Genomic DNA, 20977 nt, shown 5'->3' on the forward strand with positions numbered 1-20977 from the left:
AAGGTCAACAGAGGAGAACAAGGAGAATCACAGACAGGACAACAGAGGAGAACAAGGAGAATGTGTCAGTAGCATTACCGTCTGTGTGTGTGTAAGTAGCCTGTAAATTACTGCTTGCTGAAGTAATTTACAGGCTAGACCAGTGCTCCAACAATGCCATTATAAATGTCACCCTGGACCCAGAACATTTAGTAATACAATCCTTGGTGAATCCTCAGCTCCAAGTTTTGACATTTCAACATGTGGCGAGAGTTTCAACAACTTACTGTACAGCTGTGTATCATGAGCAATTTCACAATCAGGTTACCATATTATTCCTCAATTGAGTCACTTTTTTTCTGTGATTCCAGGTTAGATTGGCTAAACATCATTGCTGTACCAATTTCAGAAAGAGTACCTTGCTGTTTTCTGTATTTCCTTAGCCGTACCAAAAGATGCATGTCCCCCCCCTCAGAGGAAGAAGAGTTGTAAAGATTTTACAAACATTTCCCGTCTCCACCACCTCAACAACTGGTTGAAAAATTCTTGGAAGGGATTAAAAGTGGGAACTAATTGTAAAAATAAATACATTTTCTGTTTGTTTGTGAGTGTGTGTGCGCTTGTGTGTGTCTGTGCGCTTGTGTATGTGCGTGCATGCTAGTGCGTGCGTTCTAACACTGCAGAGCCCAGCAGAGAGTCTCTGAATGTTTGCACTGCGGCCTTGGCGGTGGCGTGTGTAACTGTGTGCTTTTGTGTTTAACTAGTGTTATCACCTCACTATCTGCCAGCAGGGCACGTGTCAGCAAAGTGATATGATCTCTGTTCAACCATCGCTCTGGGGTTGGGACAGTAAGAGAATCCTGGCCCACCTGTGTACAATCTCTCTCTCTCTCTTTCTCTCTCTCTCTCTTCTATCCTCCATCCTCCATCCTCTATCCTCCATCCTCCATCCTCCATCCTCCATGCCGCAGGGGCCCCTTGGCTCAGCTTGTTTGTATGAGGCAGGAAGGGAGGGGGGATAGATGTTTGCTCTGGCAACAGGAAGTGAGGGTGGCTTAAGAGCAGACAGAAAAACGCATAGATGCCTGTAGCAAATGTGCTCTGAGGGTATGTTTAGAGATTTGACAATTAGGCTATTCCTCCCACTCATTCCTAACATATTGATGGTGAGAAACTGAAATGATCAAGACAGTTGTGTCCACCCGACATCTCAAAGAGAAGGGAACATAATTGTAGGGATTACTGATGCTGATATGATGATGATATGTTCAAATCTGTAATACAAAAGCAATGGTCCAACATATAAATACCAATCAAACCCACAATCTTTTTCAAAGACAAATCAGTACAGTGACACATTAATCAATATGTAAAAGTCATGAGGAAATTAGCCAAATCATATGTTTGTTGTCTTTATGTTATTTGTGTTGCCATGGTATTATATATCTGCTATATGGCCAGTTATTTCAAAAGCACCAACAACTTCCTCTTTTAACTCCTATAATGAAAACAAGAAGGGAGTGAGGGGAGAATACTCTGTCTTTTTCCCTTTCCTATGTTTTAATTTACCATCCCTAACTTAATATTTATCTTTGTGTCTAAGAGAGGATTGAGTATGTTCATTAATTGTGGCAGTTCAAACACTAAACTGCCTTTGTGTGTGTGTGGGGGGAGAGGGAGGGAGGAGGGTGGTCTTAACCCATGTTGGATGCTATTTCCATTTCAGGGCGGCCTGACCCTTGCTGAGGGGGAAAGTTTTTTACTCCCTCTCTCTCTCACTGGAGGAGGAGGAAGAGGAGGGTGTTCACAAATTACATGCAGACTTTCTGCATCAAGTGTCAAACTTGCGAGAGGAATTTCTCTCTTCCCTCAGAGTGTTCTCTCAGCCTGGTGAACTTCTTCACCCTAATGGACCCAGAGAGAAGTGAGTGACTAGCGGAGGTGCAGAATCTTTTCAGGGGGGAACAGGACACATGGAATATGGCTCACACTGTGAAAACCCCACTGCGGAGGTCCTTCAGTGAGCATGTGAAAGTCTCCACCAACAAGGCTTGGGATGTATTCTGGAAGAGTGCGAGGGAGAAAAGGCTTTGCGGTAAGTGTTGGACTTGACTGTACTTTCACACATTGACCAATTGTTTTGAGTGTGTGGCCACACACACTGCTCTAATGGCTTGTTGACTCAAACTTTGGGCGGGATTCAATCTGTATCGCAGAAGTAACGTGGAAGATCCGCGTTATAACTTGATTGATGCATAAAGGCAATCGTCCCACGTTCGTGGAGAATGCCGTCACGTTAAAAGCTGCATATGTTGGCTCAATCGTAAATTACCTTTACATTTTAGCGCAGAACTTCCACTATACTTCCGTGATACATATTGAATCCAGCCCTTTAAGTAGTAATGGATATTCTGGCTTCACTGTTGTATTTACGCAACAATCAATAGTTACATTGACTTGACAGTTGTCTGTCTAACCCATAAATCCCTTATCAAATAATTTTCGCTTTCACCAAAACTGACAATCTCCACACTCCACTCACCTCACAGCTGTATCGTGTTAAACCTCTCAGTGTTTCACGCTCCAATCACAGTCCTACATACCATTGAGGTATTTTCCCATGATTGTGTGTCAATCAAAACATAATGTGGAATAATACTAATGAAAAAAAACTCCTGTGTGTAGCTAGTGTCCTGCCGAGGAGTCAGTGGCCCATGGCCTCTGGTGGGCTGTCAGTGGGGGGAGCTGTCACCGGAGTAGGAGCTTCGTGGTTCTCATACAGAGACCTGCTGAGATGACCTGGATTCCTCTGTGGGCTTTATGAATTTCAGTGATTGTGCGTTACGAGTGTGTGCCATGTGTCCATTCGTTATGCTTTCACACACACATGCACATACAGAAGTATACACACACACAATGCTTCAGCATAGTCTTATGAGCTATACGTTGCTTTTCAACACATGCAGATATGCACACATGCATGCACATGAATGTGCACACACACGCAAAGCTGTCATTCAAATTCACCTCAGTTTCAGCTGTGTGGTGTCATCTTTGAGGTGTCATTGAACTCAAATCCTATGCATCTGATGCCAACAAATGTCTCTTCAGGCTGAGAGATAATATCAGAAAAGCAGCTGTGTGTTCATATTGCAGTCCTCTCAACATGTGTGTTGGATTAATGACACCACACAGTGACGTTGGTTAGTTGAGCTCACCCATTGGCTGGGGGTAATTACACAATGCTAGCTAGCTGTGGCGGTGTGCATATCATTAGGGAACTTGGAATGGCACAGGCACTAGGAATAGGCTTCCTGCCAGCTCTAACGGGAAAAAGGCCCCCCAAGGGACCTTATGAGCAAAGCTCTTTCTCTCCCTCCATGTTTCTCTATTTCCCTCTCTCTTTCACACTCTTTCTCACTAATTCCCGCATGCATATGATATTTTATTTATTGCACTCATCTCTCTCGCTCTCTCTCTCTCTCTCTGCCCTACTGCAGTGTGCATTTCACAAGGAGGAGCTGCTGTCCGTCATACATCACAAACCTGTCCTAATATTTACACCCACACTAAAGAGTCATAAATCTAGCCAAATATGGTGTTCCATTCAAACGCCGCAACGCTCATCCAAACAGCACCTCTGCCAGATGTAGTCTATAAACAGACCCTCTGCCAGATGTAGTCTATAAACAGCACCTCTGCCAGATGTAGTCTATAAACAGAACCTCTGCCAGATGTAGTCTATAAACAGCACCTCTGCCAGATGTAGTCTAAAAACAGCACCCCTGTCAGATGTAGTCTATAAACAGCACCTCTGCCAGATGTAGTCTATAAACAGCACCTCTGCCAGATGTAGTCTATAAACAGCACCTCTGCCAGATGAGGTCTATAAACAGCACCTCTGCCAGATGTAGTCTATAAACAGCACCTCTGCCAGATGTAGTCTATAAACAGAACCTCTGCCAGATGTAGTCTATAAACAGCACCTCTGCCAGATGTAGTCTATAAACAGCACCTCTGCCAGATGTAGTCTATAAACAGCACCTCTGCCAGATGAAGTCTATAAACAGCCCCTCTGCCAGATGAGGTCTATAAACAGACCCTCTGCCAGATGTAGTCTATAAACAGCACCTCTGCCAGATGTAGTCTATAAACAGCACCTCTGCCAGATGAAGTCTATAAACAGCACCTCTGCCAGATGTAGTCTATAAACAGCACCTCTGCCAATCAAATGTGATACTGCAAGCGAGGCGTGCGTCATTCCACTGAGTCGCCACAGAGCTTCTCACAAGTCAGAGCCAAAGAAAATAGCATGGAACAGCGGAAGAGAGAGGAGCAGGCCTCGCAGGGCTCTGAAGTAAACATCTGGCTGTGGGAAGGCAGGGGTGGATGGTGGATGGGGATGTTTGAGGCCATGTGCTTTATCTGCTTTCTGTCAGAAAGGCAGAGGGACGTGGATGGGAGTGGAGGGGGTGGGGGTGGGGTGGGGGGGTTGGGGTTGTGTAATGGCCAGCTGGAAAAGCACAGAGCTGGAAGTTTCAGAGAACACCACAGTACATCTACAGTTGAAGTCGGAAGTTTACATACACCTTAGCTAAATACATTTAAACTCAGTATTTCACAATTCCTGACATTTAATCTGATTTAAAAATGCTCTGTCTTAGGTCAGTTAGGATCACCACCTTATTTCAATAAAGTGAAATGTCAGATTAATAGTAGATAGAATTATTTATTTCAGCTTTTATTTATTTCATCACATTCCCAGTGGGTCAGAAGTTTACATACACTCAATTAGTATTTGGTAGCATTGCCTTTAAATTGTTTAACTTGGGTCAAACGTTTCGGGTAGCCTTCCACAAGCTTCCCACAATAAATTGGGTGAATTTTGGCCCATTCCCCCTGACAAAGCTGGTGTAACTGAGTCAGGTTTGTAGGCCTCTTAGCTCGCACACACTTTTTAAGTTCTGCCCACAAATGTTCAATTGGATTGAGGTCAGGGCTTTGTGAAGGCCAGTCCAATACCGTTACTTTGTTGTCCTTAAGCCATTTTTCCACAACTTTGGGAGTATGCTTGGGGTCATTGTCCATTTGGAAGACCCATTTGTGACCAATGTATGCACATAATTTTCCTACCTCATGATGCCATCTATTTTGTGAAGTGCACCAGTCCTTCCTGCATCAAAGCACCCCCACAACATGATGCTGCCACCCCCGTTCTTCATGGTTGGGATGGTGTTCTTCGGCTTGTAAGCCTCCCCTTTCTCCTCCAAACATGGTCATTATGGCCAAACAGTTCTATTTTTGTTTCATCAGACCAGAGGACATTTCTCCAAAAAGTACAATCTTTGTCCCCATGTGCAGTTGCAAACCGTAGTCTGGATTTTTTGTGGCGGTTTTGGAGCAGTGGCTTCTTCCTTGATGAGTGGCCTTTCAGGTTATATTGATATACAGTGGGGCAAAAAAAGTATTTAGTCAGCCACCAATTGTGCAAGTTCTCCCACTTAAAAAGATGAGAGAGGCCTGTAATTTTCATCATAGGTGCACTTCAACTATGACAGACAAAATGAGGGGGGAAAATCCAGAAAATCACATTGTAGGATTTTTAATGAATTTATTTGCAAATTATGGTGGAAATGGAAGTATTGAAGTATGGAAGTATTTGGTCACCTACAAACAAGCAAGATTTCTGGCTCTCACAGATCTGTAACTTCTTCTTTAAGAGGCTCCTCTGTCCTCCACTCGTTACCTGTATTAATGTCACCTGTTTGAACTTGTTATCAGTATAAAAGACACCTGTCCACAACCTCAAACAGTCACACTCCAAACTCCACTATGTCCAAGACCAAAGAGCTGTCAAAGGACACCAGAAACAAAATTGTAGACCTGCACCAGGCTGGGAAGACTGAATCTGCAATAGGTAAGCAGCTTGGTTTGAAGAAATCAACTGTGGGAGCAATTATTAGGAAATGGAAGACATACAAGACCACTGACAATCTCCATCGATCTGGGGCTCCACGCAAGATCTCACCCCGTGGGGTGAAAATGATCACAAGGAACGGTGAGCAAAATTCCCAGAACCACACGGGGGGGACCTAGTGAATGACTTGCAGAGAGCTGGGACCAAAGTAACAAAGCCTACCATCAGCAAGGGCATTGAAGATGAAACGTGGCTGGGTCTTTCAGCATGACAATGATCCCAAACACACCGCCCGGGCAACAAAGGAGTGGCTTCGTAAGAAGCATTTCAAGGTCCTGGAGTGGCCTAGCCAGTCTCCAGATCTCAACCCCATAGAAAATCTTTGGAGGGAGTTGAAAGTCCGTGTTGCCCAGCAACAGCCCCAAAACACCACTGCTCTAGAGGAGATCTGCATGGAGGAATGGGCCAAAATACCAGCAACAGTGTGTGAAAACCTTGCAGAAAACGTTTGACCTCTGTCATTGCCAACAAAGGGTATGTAACAAAGTATTGAGATAAACTTTTGTTATTGACCAAATACTTATTTTCCACCATAATTTGCAAATAAATTCACAAAAAATCCTACAATGTGATTTTCTGGATTTTTTTTTTCTCATTTTGTCTGTCATAGTTGAAGTGTACCTATGATGAAAATTACAGGCCTCTCTCATCTTTTTAAGTGGGAGAACTTGCACAATTGGTGGCTGACTAAATACTTTTTTGCCCACTGTAGGACTCGTTTTTCTGTGGATATCGATTATTTTGTACCTGTTTACTCCAGCATCTTCACAAGGTCCTTCGCTGTTGTTCTGGGATTGATTTGCACTTTTCGCACCAAAGTACGTTCATCTCTAGGAAACAGAATGCGTCTCCTTCCTGAGCGGTTTGATGGCTGCATGGTCCCATGGTGTTTATACTTGCGTACTGTTGCTTGTACAGATGAACGTGGTACCTTCAGGCATTTGGAAATTGCTCCCAATGATGATCCAGACTTGTGGAGGTCTAAAAAAGAATTTCTGAGGTCTTGGCTGATTCAAATGATGTCAATTAGCCTATCAGAACCTTCTAAAGCCATGACATTATTTTCTGGAATTTTCCAAGCTGTTTAAAAGCACAGTCAATTTAGTGTATGTAAACTTCTGACCCACTGGAATTGTGATACAGTGAATTATAAGTGAAATAATCGGTCTGTAAACAATTGTTGGAATTGCACAAAGTAGATGTCCTAACCGACTTGCCAAAACTATAGTTTGTTATTAACAAGAAATTTGTGGAGTGGTTGAAAAATGTGTTTTGATGACTCCAACCTAACTGTATGTAAACTTCTACTTCAACTGTATCTTTCTGTTACTGTATCTCGCACATTCCTCTTCTTTCGCTCGGTCCATCTCTTTTTCAGTCTCTTTATTTTTTGTCTTCTTATTTCCTCTCTCAGTTTCTCACCATCAAAATGATACATTTGGCTTAGCTAACAACGTGCCATTGGAACACAGGAGTGATGGTTTCTGATAATGGGCTTCTATACGCCTATGTAGATATTCCATAGAATATCTGTTGTTTCCAGCTACAACAGTCATTTACAACATTAATAACAATTTCTACACTGTATTTTTTGATGTTATTTTAATGGACAAAAAAATGTGTTTTTCTTTCAAGAACATTTCTAAGTACACCAAACTTTTGAACGGTAGTGTAGGTCCACTGTTTCTTGAAATGACTGGCACAGCTGTTCACAAAGGCTCATTTGGAAGGGATGTAAATACTGCTCACATTTTGCTCTTATTAACAAAGGTAAGGATGCCACCCAGTGTTCTCACTATTGCTCTCTAAAATTCTGTCATTCTGTCTCGAAACTTACTTCACGAAATTGGTACATCCGGACCAAAGCATGTTTGTTAAAAAACAAATATCTTCAGATAACCTCTGAAGTTTATTACATATCTTACCTGCTTCATCAGAAAACAAAGCTCCTTGGTCAGTTCTGTCTCTCAATGCAGAAAAAGTATTTGATTGACTAGAATGCATAGGAGATTGGTGGCACCCTAATTGGGGTGGGCGGGCTAGTGGTAATGGCTGGAGTGGAATTAGTGGAATGGTATCAAATACATCAAACACATGGTTTGATGCCATTCCATAGTCTCCGTTCCAGCCATTATTATGAGCCGTCCTCCCCTCAGCAGCCTCTACTGCTTGAATGGTCATATCTTTGGTTGGTTTATGAACATGTGGGACTTGGTTCCAATTTCATTACTATAATTAAAATACTGTACGCCAATCCCTCAGCCAGAGTAATATCAGGTAATACCTGATCTGTTCTGTTCAGAATAACTTGAAGTATCAGGCAAAGTGATCCTATCAAACCTCTGCTGTTTTTATTATCTATGAAGCCCCTGGCCCAGGCAAATTACACCAATATCTCTCAATTCTACGATTCACGTCATCTCATTATATGCCGATGATATCTTACTTTATCTAGACAATATACCGTATCTCAATCCCTCCCAAAAGCTTTGAAGATCATAGACAAATATAGCTTCATCTTAAGTTAGAAAATAAATCTAACCAAATCTTCCCTGCTGCCACTCAAGACCACAATGGAGGACTCCATCTGTACTTATGGAATCTCAATTTTTCCCCATTTTAAATATTTGGGAATAGATATATTTCCTTCCTTAGACAGAACCATTTCCAGAAATGTTTACAGAACGTTCAAATCAATTCAATCCGACCTCAGTAAATGGACTAATTTCCAAGTTACTTTAACAGGAAGAATATCTATTGTGAAAATGAATATATTGCCATGGCTGAATTTTTGTAGTTCAATGTTTCCCTTGTCTCCCCCTTCTGGTATTGAGATCAAATCCATAGTGCGGTTTCAAAATGTATATTGGAAGATTAGCGAGCCTGGATAAAATTAACAAACTTGCAAAGAGGGAAAGACGTAGGAGGACTATCCGTACCAAACTTTAAATTGTATTTCCAGGCACAAGCATTTCATTCCATCCTGAATAGATTTAGACATGATTCTTCCAGCCCCTAGCTGAGTGTAGACAGAAATACGGTGTCTCCTATTGCCCTGGAAGAGGTGGTCTTCACTGATATATCCCTATACATCAAAAAGTCTAAGCCATTGGGGGGGGGGGGGGGGGACAAAAAAGACAGTCAAAAGATAAATCATAAGGAATAAGGTTTTGAAGTCTCTGTCCTATATCTATGAGACATATTAAAGCTTAGGACATTTTCTATTTACACATATTTAACCAGTTATTTTTGTTGGCACATCCTTCCATTAGTTTGTATGGGTTACCTTCAGACGAGTCTCATGTGACACTCGTAGAGCAAAACAGGTCGTAGAGCAAAATGGAGAACACCATCGTGTTCAGGAGAGACATAAGTTTATGGGCCTGTTTCGGAAGCCACAGACGTTTTCGTGAGAAGACCAATTTTTGGGATGTCTCGTGGTCTGACAAACACTACTGTAGCTCTGCCACCTTCGACCGCAGATGCCGAAGGGCGACATAGGCGGATGCGGTGGATTGAGATGCAGTCCATGCTAAAAAAACAAATATATCTAGCTTATACTGCCAGATTTTGATGGGGATTTTTTTATTATGTTCCTTAGATTGATCACATGTGCGTCAATAGACTCTTAAGGATTAAACAATGTAAACTGGTCCTATTATTGCTCACACAATTTTTTATTTTTTTCACAAATGTAACTGGGAATCAAAATGGCATGCCCATACTCCAATATTTCACAATAATGCCTGACGATCTGGAGGGCAGCCTTTTACATCCCCCCAATGGTCCAAATGTGGAATCCGTATCCTTGTTGATATCATGGACAATTTGAGAACATTCCAAGATTTGAACGGCACATATACAGTACCAGTCAAAAGTTATGACACACCTACTCATTCAAGGGTTTTTCTTTATTTGTACTATTTTCTACATTGTAGAATAATAGTGAAGACATCAAAACTATGAAATAACACATGGAATCCTGTAGTAACCAAAAAAGTGTTAAACAAATCAAAATATATTTTATATTTTTGAATCTTCAAAGTAGCCACCCTTTGCCTTGATGACAGACTTGCACACTCTTGACATTTTCTCAACCAGCATCACCTGGAATGTTTTTCTAATAGTCTTGAAGGAGTTCCCACATATGCTGAGCACTTTTCCTCTCACTTTTCCCTGCTTTTCCTTGACTCTGCGGTCCAACTCATCCCAAACCATTTCAATTGGGTTGATGTCGGGTGATTGTGGAGGCCAGGTCATCTGAAGCAGCACTCCATCACTCTCCTTGGTCAAATAGCACTTACACAGCCTGCAGGTGTGTTGGGTCATTGTCCTGTTCAAAAACAAATTATAGTTCCACTAAGGGCAAACCAGATGGGATGGCACATCTCTGCAAAATATTTGGTAGCCATGCTGGTTAAGTGTGCCTTGAATTTAAAAAAAAATCACTGACAGCGTAACCAGCAAAGCACCCCCACACCATCACTCCTCCTCTTCCATGCTTCACGGTGGGAACCACACATGCGGAGATCATCTGTTCACCTACTCTGCGTTTCACAAAGACACGGCAGACTTCCACCCGTCTAATGTCCGTTGCTTGTGTTTCTTTGCCCAACCAAGTCTCTTCTTCTTATTGGTGTCCTTTAGTAGTGTTTTTTTTTAGGCAATTCGACCATGAAGGCCTGATTCATGCAGGCACATTTGACAGTTGATGTTGAGATGTGTCTGTTACTTGAACTCTGTGAAGCATTTATTTGGGCTGCAATTTCTGAGGCTGGTAACTCTAATGAACTTATCCTCTGCAGCAGAGGTAACTCTGGGTCTACCTTTCCTGTGGTGGTCCTCGTGAGAGCCAGTTTCATCATAGCACTTGATGGTTTTTGCGACTGCACTTGAAGAAACGTTCAAAGTTCTTGAAATATTCCGTATTGACTGACCTTCATGTCTTCAAGTAATGATGGACTGTCATTTTTTTTTGCTTATTTGAGCTGTTCTTGCCATAATATGGACTTGGTCTTTTATCAAATAGGGCTATCTTCTGTATACCACCTCTACCTTGTAACAACACAGCTGATTGGCTCAAATGCATTAAGAAGGAAAGAAATTCCACAAATTAACTTCTAACAAAGCACACCTGTTAATTGAAATGCATTCCAGGTGACTACCTCGTGAAGCTGGTTGAGAGAATACCAAGAGTGTGCAAAGCTGTCAAGGCAAAGGGTGGCTACTTTGAAGAATCTGAAATATAAAATATATTTTGATTTGTTTAACACGTTTTTGGTTACTACAGGATTCCATATGTGTTATTTCATAGTTTTCATGACTTCACTTGTATTCTGCAATGTATAAAAGAGTAAAAAATAAAGAAAACCCCTTGAATGAGTAGGTGTGTCCAAACATTTGACTGTTACTGTACATTATCAGGCAATTCCTTTTTTTCTATATTTACAACTTAGATCAGCTATGCTGGCCTATGGAGTCCCTTGGGAACACAACCACCAAACCATCCAATGATGGGATTTAGAAATAAATTATCTGGGCTCCGAAAAGGACTGATCTCCATGATATATTAACAACTTTTGGAAAGCTCTTATTCTGAGCTTGTCATTACTAAAGTAGGGTCCACATATCTAAGTGAATCTTAACAACCTTTTAACTGGAACAAAATATGGAAAAATATGACCTTGGCATCTTTTAATCCTAACCATTAACTTCACAGACTGTATTTAACACCATTGAAAACCTTTACGATGAAATTAGCTCCAACTCCCAACTGTTCACTGTGTCCCCTAAATCAAGTAGGCACATTCCTTCATATAATGTGGGAGTGCTTCTGGGACAAATGTTAAATGCTTCTGGGACAAAGTTACAAAATTCATTTAGATGTGCATAAATGTAAATATTGAATGCGTTGCATCTACTATGATGCTTAATGATGATAGCTCCTTGAATCTCTTAGTCATTCAAAGACGATTACTACTGGCAGGCAGTACTGTCGCAAAAAGATGTTGGCACTTAGGTGGCAATCACCCCACTCTCTCCCAATTCACCAGTGGATCCAGCCATTTTTTAAAATTATAACAATAGAATTATTGACAATCTCAGTGGGGGGTTGGACGGAAACATGTCCAGGGGGAATGGGATGGGGCATTGGGTGTGTAGGCCCACCTCTTCCCCCCCCCCTTTTTTTTTTACAGCCTTACATGCAGTATAAACTGTGTAAATTGACATGAATATTCACTTGTATACTTGTATCCCCCAACCTCCCAAAATACAAAGCCAAAAAAACTATTGGAGATGATACGAAACACCAATTTTCTGCCGATCCTTCACTTTGTTTTTAGGCTCAGAAAACTTGGGGGTGGGCAACGGCCCTGCCAGTTGGGGAACCCTAACCTACAGTGTAAGCATGACACTTCATTTAGAGTAAACTTGACTTTTCTTAGTGCTGATGCTGTTACGCTGATTTCAGTGTAAGAGATAACACCTGTAGTGTTACAGTAAATCATTTTGGGTGTTGTTTTAACACTATATGGTGTAAAGCCTTATTTTCATATTTCCCAGGGTGCCTTTTCTTTTTGGGTGAATTGTAGAGTTACCACCCTCGACTCTATTTGTTAGTGACAGAGACATGGTATTGGTTTTTTTCCTTTTAAAGGCTTTATAACAAGGTTTTAACATGGTTTTATAACAAGTGAGTACCTAGAGGAATGCCATAATTAAAATGTAACTATATGCCAGTACAATACATATATCAGATGGCCTAGTTTTACTATAACTTAGATGGAACTGTTTTACTCTTCAAAGTGTAAAAAACTACATCTGGTTATTAACACCAACACTGGGGGTTATTTTTTGTATACCACTGAGTGTTACTTTCACTCTTACAGAGTGAATTGAACTCCTGAATCAACACTAGAAATGTTACACTGAAAAATCCACACTGGCCAATTTGTTGTGCAGTGTATAGTATCTATGGCAGGCTCCAGATCTCCAGTCTATTCCCCTCTCTGGGCTGCCTGCCCGCCTGCCTCATCAGCAATATTACCTCACTCTGAGAACCAGGGCCATGTGCTCCACCTGTCACTGCCTCCCTGTGCTCAAATGAAAGACTCAGGGGGTAGTAAGTGTATGTGGGCGGGTTGCATATCTCGGTGTGTGTAACATATGATATACTCAAAGGTACTGAGGTGTGTGTATGGGGGTTGGGGAGAGAAGTGTAAGGTGTGTAGTATATAGGAGAAAGAGGAAGAAGTGGGAGTGTGTGTAAGGGGGGTCCGAGGGTTCTTGTTCTGATGCAGAGCAGGCCTGTTTGAGCTGAGGGATTACAGTTAGAAAGACTTACCAGATGGGGCAATGCAGAAAAAACTGCTGGGAAAAAAGTAAAGGAAGGGGAGTCGGATTACAAGTTCCTCTTGGCAAAGAGAATATGTGAAAAATCTATGACCTACTTAGAGATAGGTTCTCCACCGCCTTCTTTTGGAGACCATTAATATTTTAGCGTTTAGGGCTTCCTTCCAAATCATTTTATCAGATATTGTTTGATATCAATACATTTGATCTGGATAAAATGTCTCCTATTCAAAACACTTCAAGCAAAAACATCTGTCACAAGTATTCTCACAGACAGTCTGAAAATGGTTAATCTCTCTGGGCTTTTCCAATAGAATTAGAGTTGCCCAATACTTTGAAGTGCTCTGAGTGGTTAAGGGAAGTTTTGTACACAGCTCTTATTACATTTACAGCAGAAATGTTGGGTTCAGAACAGCTATTCTGATTCTTGTCTTTGCCTGGCCACATTTTAACTTGGTCTCCAGATCTGTTTGCATTCTAATCCTATCCTCTGTCATAAATTGTTCGCTCAACCATGTTTAGCCATACACACATTCTAGACTCCATAATAACTGTCCCTGATCAGACCCTGATGAAATACTATTAGCCAACTCTGTACAATACCATGCATTTGTCTTGATAACAATTATAACTGTATCATAACTGTACCTAGTCTTTGCATGATTAGCCAACCGTGTAAAGCCAGGTCTCAAGATCTGCCCTTGCTGACCCATGGTGAGAGAGTAACCGTAAATCAACTACGCTGTTGGGTTAATGGCCTCGGCCCAGAATGAACACACACACACACCCATGCACACACAACACACAGATTATATATGAGCATGTGACTGCCTTCTTGCCACAGTTGACCTCTGGACACATGTAAATCTATTAGTATGACGCTATATGTAAATCTGTTAGTTTAATGAGCTATTTACTATGTTTAACGGATGTGTGGGACAGCTTAGTATATGGCGAACAGAAAGACTGTCCATTTAATTAAAAGTAATAATGTAACAGTATTGCTTCCGTCCCTCTTCTCACCGAACCCTGGGACTCGAACCAGAGACCCTCTGAACATATCGACAATTGCCTCCCACGAAGCATCGTTAACTATCACTCCACAAAACGTGTGCCGAATACAACCTTACAGTGAAATGCTTACTTACAGGCTCTAACCAACAGTGCAATGTCGAAGTAAAAATATTTTAGGTGAACAATAGATAAGTAAAGAAATAAAAACAACACTAAAAGAGGCTATAACAATAGTAAGGGAATACCCCCCTGATTTGGACAAAAACAAATGGCGGTATATTGGCATTGGACAAACCATGTACACGATGGTCAATACCACCCAATTTGGCGTTGATTCATGCAAAGTATATTGCAAATGCCATATGGCAATTGCCAATTGTAACACTTCAAAATTCCAATAGGGGGCGTGTGCGTTCCACCGGGGCATTTCATATTGCAAATGGCACCCAAGTCAACATCCAAAAGCCAAATTTTGAAAAATGAAATAAAAAAAAAAAAACTTAAAACCCCTTAAAAAAGTGCTTTCTGGACCTTTTTTCGAAATTCTTTCGAGTTTTTTGTCAATTACACATGTGTAAGAACTGTATGAGTATACTTTTGTCATCATATATATATATTTTTTAAGTACATGCGCATAAGGCATATGTTTTGTCCATTTGCAATATGATTTCATAGGAAGTCAAAAGTCAAAAGTCAAAAATGTCAAAATTTGGTAAAAAACTTCACACATCCTTAAAAAAGTGCTTTCTGGACCTTTTTTCAAAATTCTTTCGATTTTTGTGTCAATTACACATGTATAAGAACTTTATCAACATACTTTAGTCATACTTTATTATCATATATATATATTTTTTTTTACTTGTGCATAAGGCATATGTTTTCTCCATTGGCAATATGATGTCATAGGAAGTCAAAAGTCAAAGTCAAAAGTAACGATTTTCCTCCGTGCAACTGATGATCTAAAATGTGCAACAAAATGTTTTTGATTTTTTTTGTTTATGTTTCCTTACTTTTTCAAAGTCACTGTGCATTTGCAATATGTTTTAATGGGCAGGTACCATCACGAATTTGTCATGCTCAAAATTCAAACTTTACTTTGCTCAAACTATACCTTGGTCAACTTGTATTACATATTTCTTTTTGTTTTACTTGTGCATAAGGCATATGTTTTCTCCATTTGCAATATGATGTCATAGGAAGTCAAAAGTCAAAGTCAAAAGTAAATATTTTCCTCCGTGCACCTGGTGATCTGAAATGTGCACCTGGTGACCTGAAATGTGCACCTGGTGATCTAAAATATGCAACTGGTAACCCAAAAAAAAAATTTTGGGATGTTTTTTTGTTTATGTTTCCTTACTTTTTCAAAGTCACTGTCCATTTGCAATATGTTTTAATGGGCAGGTACCATCACGAATTTGTCATGCTCAAAATTCAAACTTTACTTTGCTCAAACTATACCTTGGTCAACTTGTATTACATATTTCTTTTTGTTTTACTTGTGCATAAGGCATATGTTTTCTCCATTTGCAATATGATGTCATAGGAAGTCAAAAGTCAAAGTCAAAAGTAAATATTTTCCTCCGTGCACCTGGTGATCTGAAATGTGCACCTGGTGACCTGAAATGTGCACCTGGTGATCTAAAATATGCAACTGGTAACCCAAAAAAAAAATTTTGGGATGTTTTTTTGTTTATGTTTCCTTACTTTTTCAAAGTCACTGTGCATTTGCAATATGTTTTAATGGGCAGGTACCATCACGAATGTGTCATGCTCAAAATTCAAACTTTACTTTGCTCAAACTATACCTTGATCAACTTGTATTACATATTTCTTTTTGTTTTACTTGTGCATAAGGCATATGTTTTCTCCATTTGCAATATGATGTCATAGGAAGTCAAAAGTCAAAGTCAAAAGTAAATATTTTCCTCCGTGCACCTGGTGATCTGAAATGTGCACCTGGTGACCTGAAATGTGCACCTGGTGATCTAAAATATGCAACTGGTAACCCAAAAAAAAAATTTGGGGATGTTTTTTTGTTTATGTTTCCTTACTTTTTCAAAGTCACTGTCCATTTGCAATATGTTTTAATGGGCAGGTACCATCACGAATTTGTCATGCTCAAAATTCAAGCTTGTGATCTAAAATATGCAGCTGGTTACCCAACATTTTTTGGGATGTTTTTTTGTTTATGTTTCCTTACTTTTTCAAAGTCACTGTGCATTTGCAATATGTTTTAATGGGCAGGTACCATCACGAATTTGTTTATCGAATTTGTTTATGTTTCCTTACTTTTTCAAAGTCACTGTGCATTTGCAATATGTTTCAATGGGCAGGTACCATCACGAATTTGTCATGCTCAAAAAATTTTAGATGTATTTTTTTTTGTTTCTTACTTTTTCAAAGTCACTGTGCATTTGGAATATGTTTTAATGGGCAGGTACCATCACGAATTTGTCATGCTCAAAAAATTTTAGATGTATTTTTTTTTGTTTCTTACTTTTTCAAAGTCACTGTGCATTTGGAATATGTTTTAATGGGCAGGTACCATCACGAATTTGTTTATCGAATTTGTTTATGTTTCCTTACTTTTTCAAAGTCACTGTGCATTTGCAATATGTTTCAATGGGCAGGTACCATCACGAATTTGTCATGCTCAAAATTTTTTAGATGTATTTTTTTTTGTTTCTTACTTTTTCAAAGTCACTGTGCATTTGGAATATGTTTTAATGGGCAGGTACCATCACGAATTTGTTTATCGAATTTGTTTATGTTTCCTTACTTTTTCAAAGTCACTGTGCATTTGCAATATGTTTCAATGGGCAGGTACCATCACGAATTTGTCATGCTCAAAATTTTTTAGATGTATTTTTTTTTGTTTCCTTACTTTTTCAAAGTCACTGTGCATTTGGAATATGTTTTAATGGGCAGGTACCATCACGAATTTGTTTATCGAATTTGTTTATGTTTCCTTACTTTTTCAAAGTCACTGTGCATTTGCAATATGTTTCAATGGGCAGGTACCATCACGAATTTGTCATGCTCAACATTTTTTAGATGTATTTTTTTTTGTTTCCTTACTTTTTCAAAGTCACTGTGCATTTGGAATATGTTTTAATGGGCAGGTACCATCACGAATTTGTTTATCGAATTTGTTTATGTTTCCTTACTTTTTCAAAGTCACTGTGCATTTGCAATATGTTTCAATGGGCAGGTACCATCACGAATTTGTCATGCTCAAAAAATTTTAGATGTATTTTTTTTGGTTTCTTACTTTTTCAAAGTCACTGTGCATTTGGAATATGTTTTAATGGGCAGGTACCATCACAAATTTGTTTATCGAATTTGTTTATGTTTCCTTACTTTTTCAAAGTCACTGTGCATTTGCAATATGTTTCAATGGGCAGGTACCATCACGAATTTGTCATGCTCAAAATTTTTTAGATGTATTTTTTTTTGTTTCCCTACTTTTTCAAAGTCACTGTGCATTTGGAATATGTTTTAATGGGCAGGTACCATCACGAATTTGTTTATTGAATTTGTTTATGTTTCCTTACTTTTTCAAAGTCACTGTGCATTTGCAATATGTTTCAATGGGCAGGTACCATCACGAATTTGTCATGCTCAAAAAATTTTAGATGTATTTTTTTTTGTTTCTTACTTTTTCAAAGTCACTGTGCATTTGGAATATGTTTTAATGGGCAGGTACCATCACGAATTTGTTTATCGAATTTGTTTATGTTTCCTTACTTTTTCAAAGTCACTGTGCATTTGCAATATGTTTCAATGGGCAGGTACCATCACGAATTTGTCATGCTCAAAAAATTTTAGATGTATTTTTTTTGGTTTCTTACTTTTTCAAAGTCACTGTGCATTTGGAATATGTTTTAATGGGCAGGTACCATCACGAATTTGTTTATCGAATTTGTTTATGTTTCCTTACTTTTTCAAAGTCACTGTGCATTTGCAATATGTTTCAATGGGCAGGTACCATCACGAATTTGTCATGCTCAAAATTTTTTAGATGTATTTTTTTTTGTTTCCTTACTTTTTCAAAGTCACTGTGCATTTGGAATATGTTTTAATGGGCAGGTACCATCACGAATTTGTTTATTGAATTTGTTTATGTTTCCTTACTTTTTCAAAGTCACTGTGCATTTGCAATATGTTTCAATGGGCAGGTACCATCACGAATTTGTCATGCTCAAAAAATTTTAGATGTATTTTTTTTTGTTTCTTACTTTTTCAAAGTCACTGTGCATTTGGAATATGTTTTAATGGGCAGGTACCATCACGAATTTGTTTATCGAATTTGTTTATGTTTCCTTACTTTTTCAAAGTCACTGTGCATTTGCAATATGTTTCAATGGGCAGGTACCATCACGAATTTGTCATGCTCAAAATTTTTTAGATGTATTTTTTTTTGTTTCCTTACTTTTTCAAAGTCACTGTGCATTTGGAATATGTTTTAATGGGCAGGTACCATCACGAATTTGTTTATCGAATTTGTTTATGTTTCCTTACTTTTTCAAAGTCACTGTGCATTTGCAATATGTTTCAATGGGCAGGTACCATCACGAATTTGTCATGCTCAAAAAATTTTAGATGTATTTTTTTTGGTTTCTTACTTTTTCAAAGTCACTGTGCATTTGGAATATGTTTTAATGGGCAGGTACCATCACGAATTTGTTTATCGAATTTGTTTATGTTTCCTTACTTTTTCAAAGTCACTGTGCATTTGCAATATGTTTCAATGGGCAGGTACCATCACGAATTTGTCATGCTCAAAAAATTTTAGATGTATTTTTTTTTGTTTCTTACTTTTTCAAAGTCACTGTGCATTTGGAATATGTTTTAATGGGCAGGTACCATCACGAATTTGTTTATCGAATTTGTTTATGTTTCCTTACTTTTTCAAAGTCACTGTGCATTTGCAATATGTTTCAATGGGCAGGTACCATCACGAATTTGTCATGCTCAAAATTTTTTAGATGTATTTTTTTTTGTTTCCTTGCTTTTTCAAAGTCACTGTGCATTTGGAATATGTTTTAATGGGCAGGTACCATCACGAATTTGTTTATCGAATTTGTTTATGTTTCCTTACTTTTTCAAAGTCACTGTGCATTTGCAATATGTTTCAATGGGCAGGTACCATCACGAATTTGTCATGCTCAACATTTTTTAGATGTATTTTTTTTTGTTTCCTTACTTTTTCAAAGTCACTGTGCATTTGGAATATGTTTTAATGGGCAGGTACCATCACGAATTTGTTTATCGAATTTGTTTATGTTTCCTTACTTTTTCAAAGTCACTGTGCATTTGCAATATGTTTCAATGGGCAGGTACCATCACGAATTTGTCATGCTCAACATTTTTTAGATGTATTTTTTTTTGTTTCCTTACTTTTTCAAAGTCACTGTGCATTTGGAATATGTTTTAATGGGCAGGTACCATCACGAATTTGTTTATCGAATTTGTTTATGTTTCCTTACTTTTTCAAAGTCACTGTGCATTTGCAATATGTTTCAATGGGCAGGTACCATCACGAATTTGTCATGCTCAACATTTTTTAGATGTATTTTTTTTTGTTTCCTTACTTTTTCAAAGTCACTGTGCATTTGGAATATGTTTTAATGGGCAGGTACCATCACGAATTTGTTTATCGAATTTGTTTATGTTTCCTTACTTTTTCAAAGTCACTGTGCATTTGCAATATGTTTCAATGGGCAGGTACCATCACGAATTTGTCATGCTCAACATTTTTTAGATGTATTTTTTTTTGTTTCCTTACTTTTTCAAAGTCACTGTGCATTTGGAATATGTTTTAATGGGCAGGTACCATCACGAATTTGTTTATCGAATTTGTTTATGTTTCCTTACTTTTTCAAAGTCACTGTGCATTTGCAATATGTTTCAATGGGCAGGTACCATCACGAATTTGTCATGCTCAAAAAATTTTAGATGTATTTTTTTTGGTTTCTTACTTTTTCAAAGTCACTGTGCATTTGGAATATGTTTTAATGGGCAGGTACCATCACGAATTTGTTTATCGAATTTGTTTATGTTTCCTTACTTTTTCAAAGTCACTGTGCATTTGCAATATGTTTCAATGGGCAGGTACCATCACGAATTTGTCATGCTCAAAATTTTTTAGATGTATTTTTTTTTGTTTCCTTACTTTTTCAAAGTCACTGTGCATTTGGAATATGTTTTAATGGGCAGGTACCATCACGAATTTGTTTATTGAATTTGTTTATGTTTCCTTACTTTTTCAAAGTCACTGTGCATTTGCAATATGTTTCAATGGGCAGGTACCATCACGAATTTGTCATGCTCAAAAAATTTTAGATGTATTTTTTTTTGTTTCTTACTTTTTCAAAGTCACTGTGCATTTGGAATATGTTTTAATGGGCAGGTACCATCACGAATTTGTTTATCGAATTTGTTTATGTTTCCTTACTTTTTCAAAGTCACTGTGCATTTGCAATATGTTTCAATGGGCAGGTACCATCACGAATTTGTCATGCTCAAAATTTTTTAGATGTATTTTTTTTTGTTTCCTTACTTTTTCAAAGTCACTGTGCATTTGGAATATGTTTTAATGGGCAGGTACCATCACGAATTTGTTTATCGAATTTGTTTATGTTTCCTTACTTT

The 20977-nt window shown here is 38.7% G+C and overlaps 1 protein-coding gene across 1 annotated transcript in view; it reads left to right on the forward strand.

Moving 5' to 3' along the window:
* The first annotated feature begins 1763 nt into the window (after positions 1 to 1763).
* Positions 1764 to 20977, forward strand: part of LOC110538890 (rho GTPase-activating protein 7) — a 120692-nt gene continuing 101478 nt past the window's right edge. Inside the window, exon 1 of the mRNA XM_036937473.1 lies at positions 1764 to 2074. Within this exon, the coding sequence (XP_036793368.1) occupies positions 1960 to 2074 (115 nt within the window). The 5' untranslated portion in view covers positions 1764 to 1959. The remainder of the gene's footprint in view (positions 2075 to 20977) is intronic.

The sequence above is a fragment of the Oncorhynchus mykiss genome, chromosome 12, assembly GCF_013265735.2.
Source record: "Oncorhynchus mykiss isolate Arlee chromosome 12, USDA_OmykA_1.1, whole genome shotgun sequence".
NCBI classification, from domain to species: domain Eukaryota; kingdom Metazoa; phylum Chordata; class Actinopteri; order Salmoniformes; family Salmonidae; genus Oncorhynchus; species Oncorhynchus mykiss.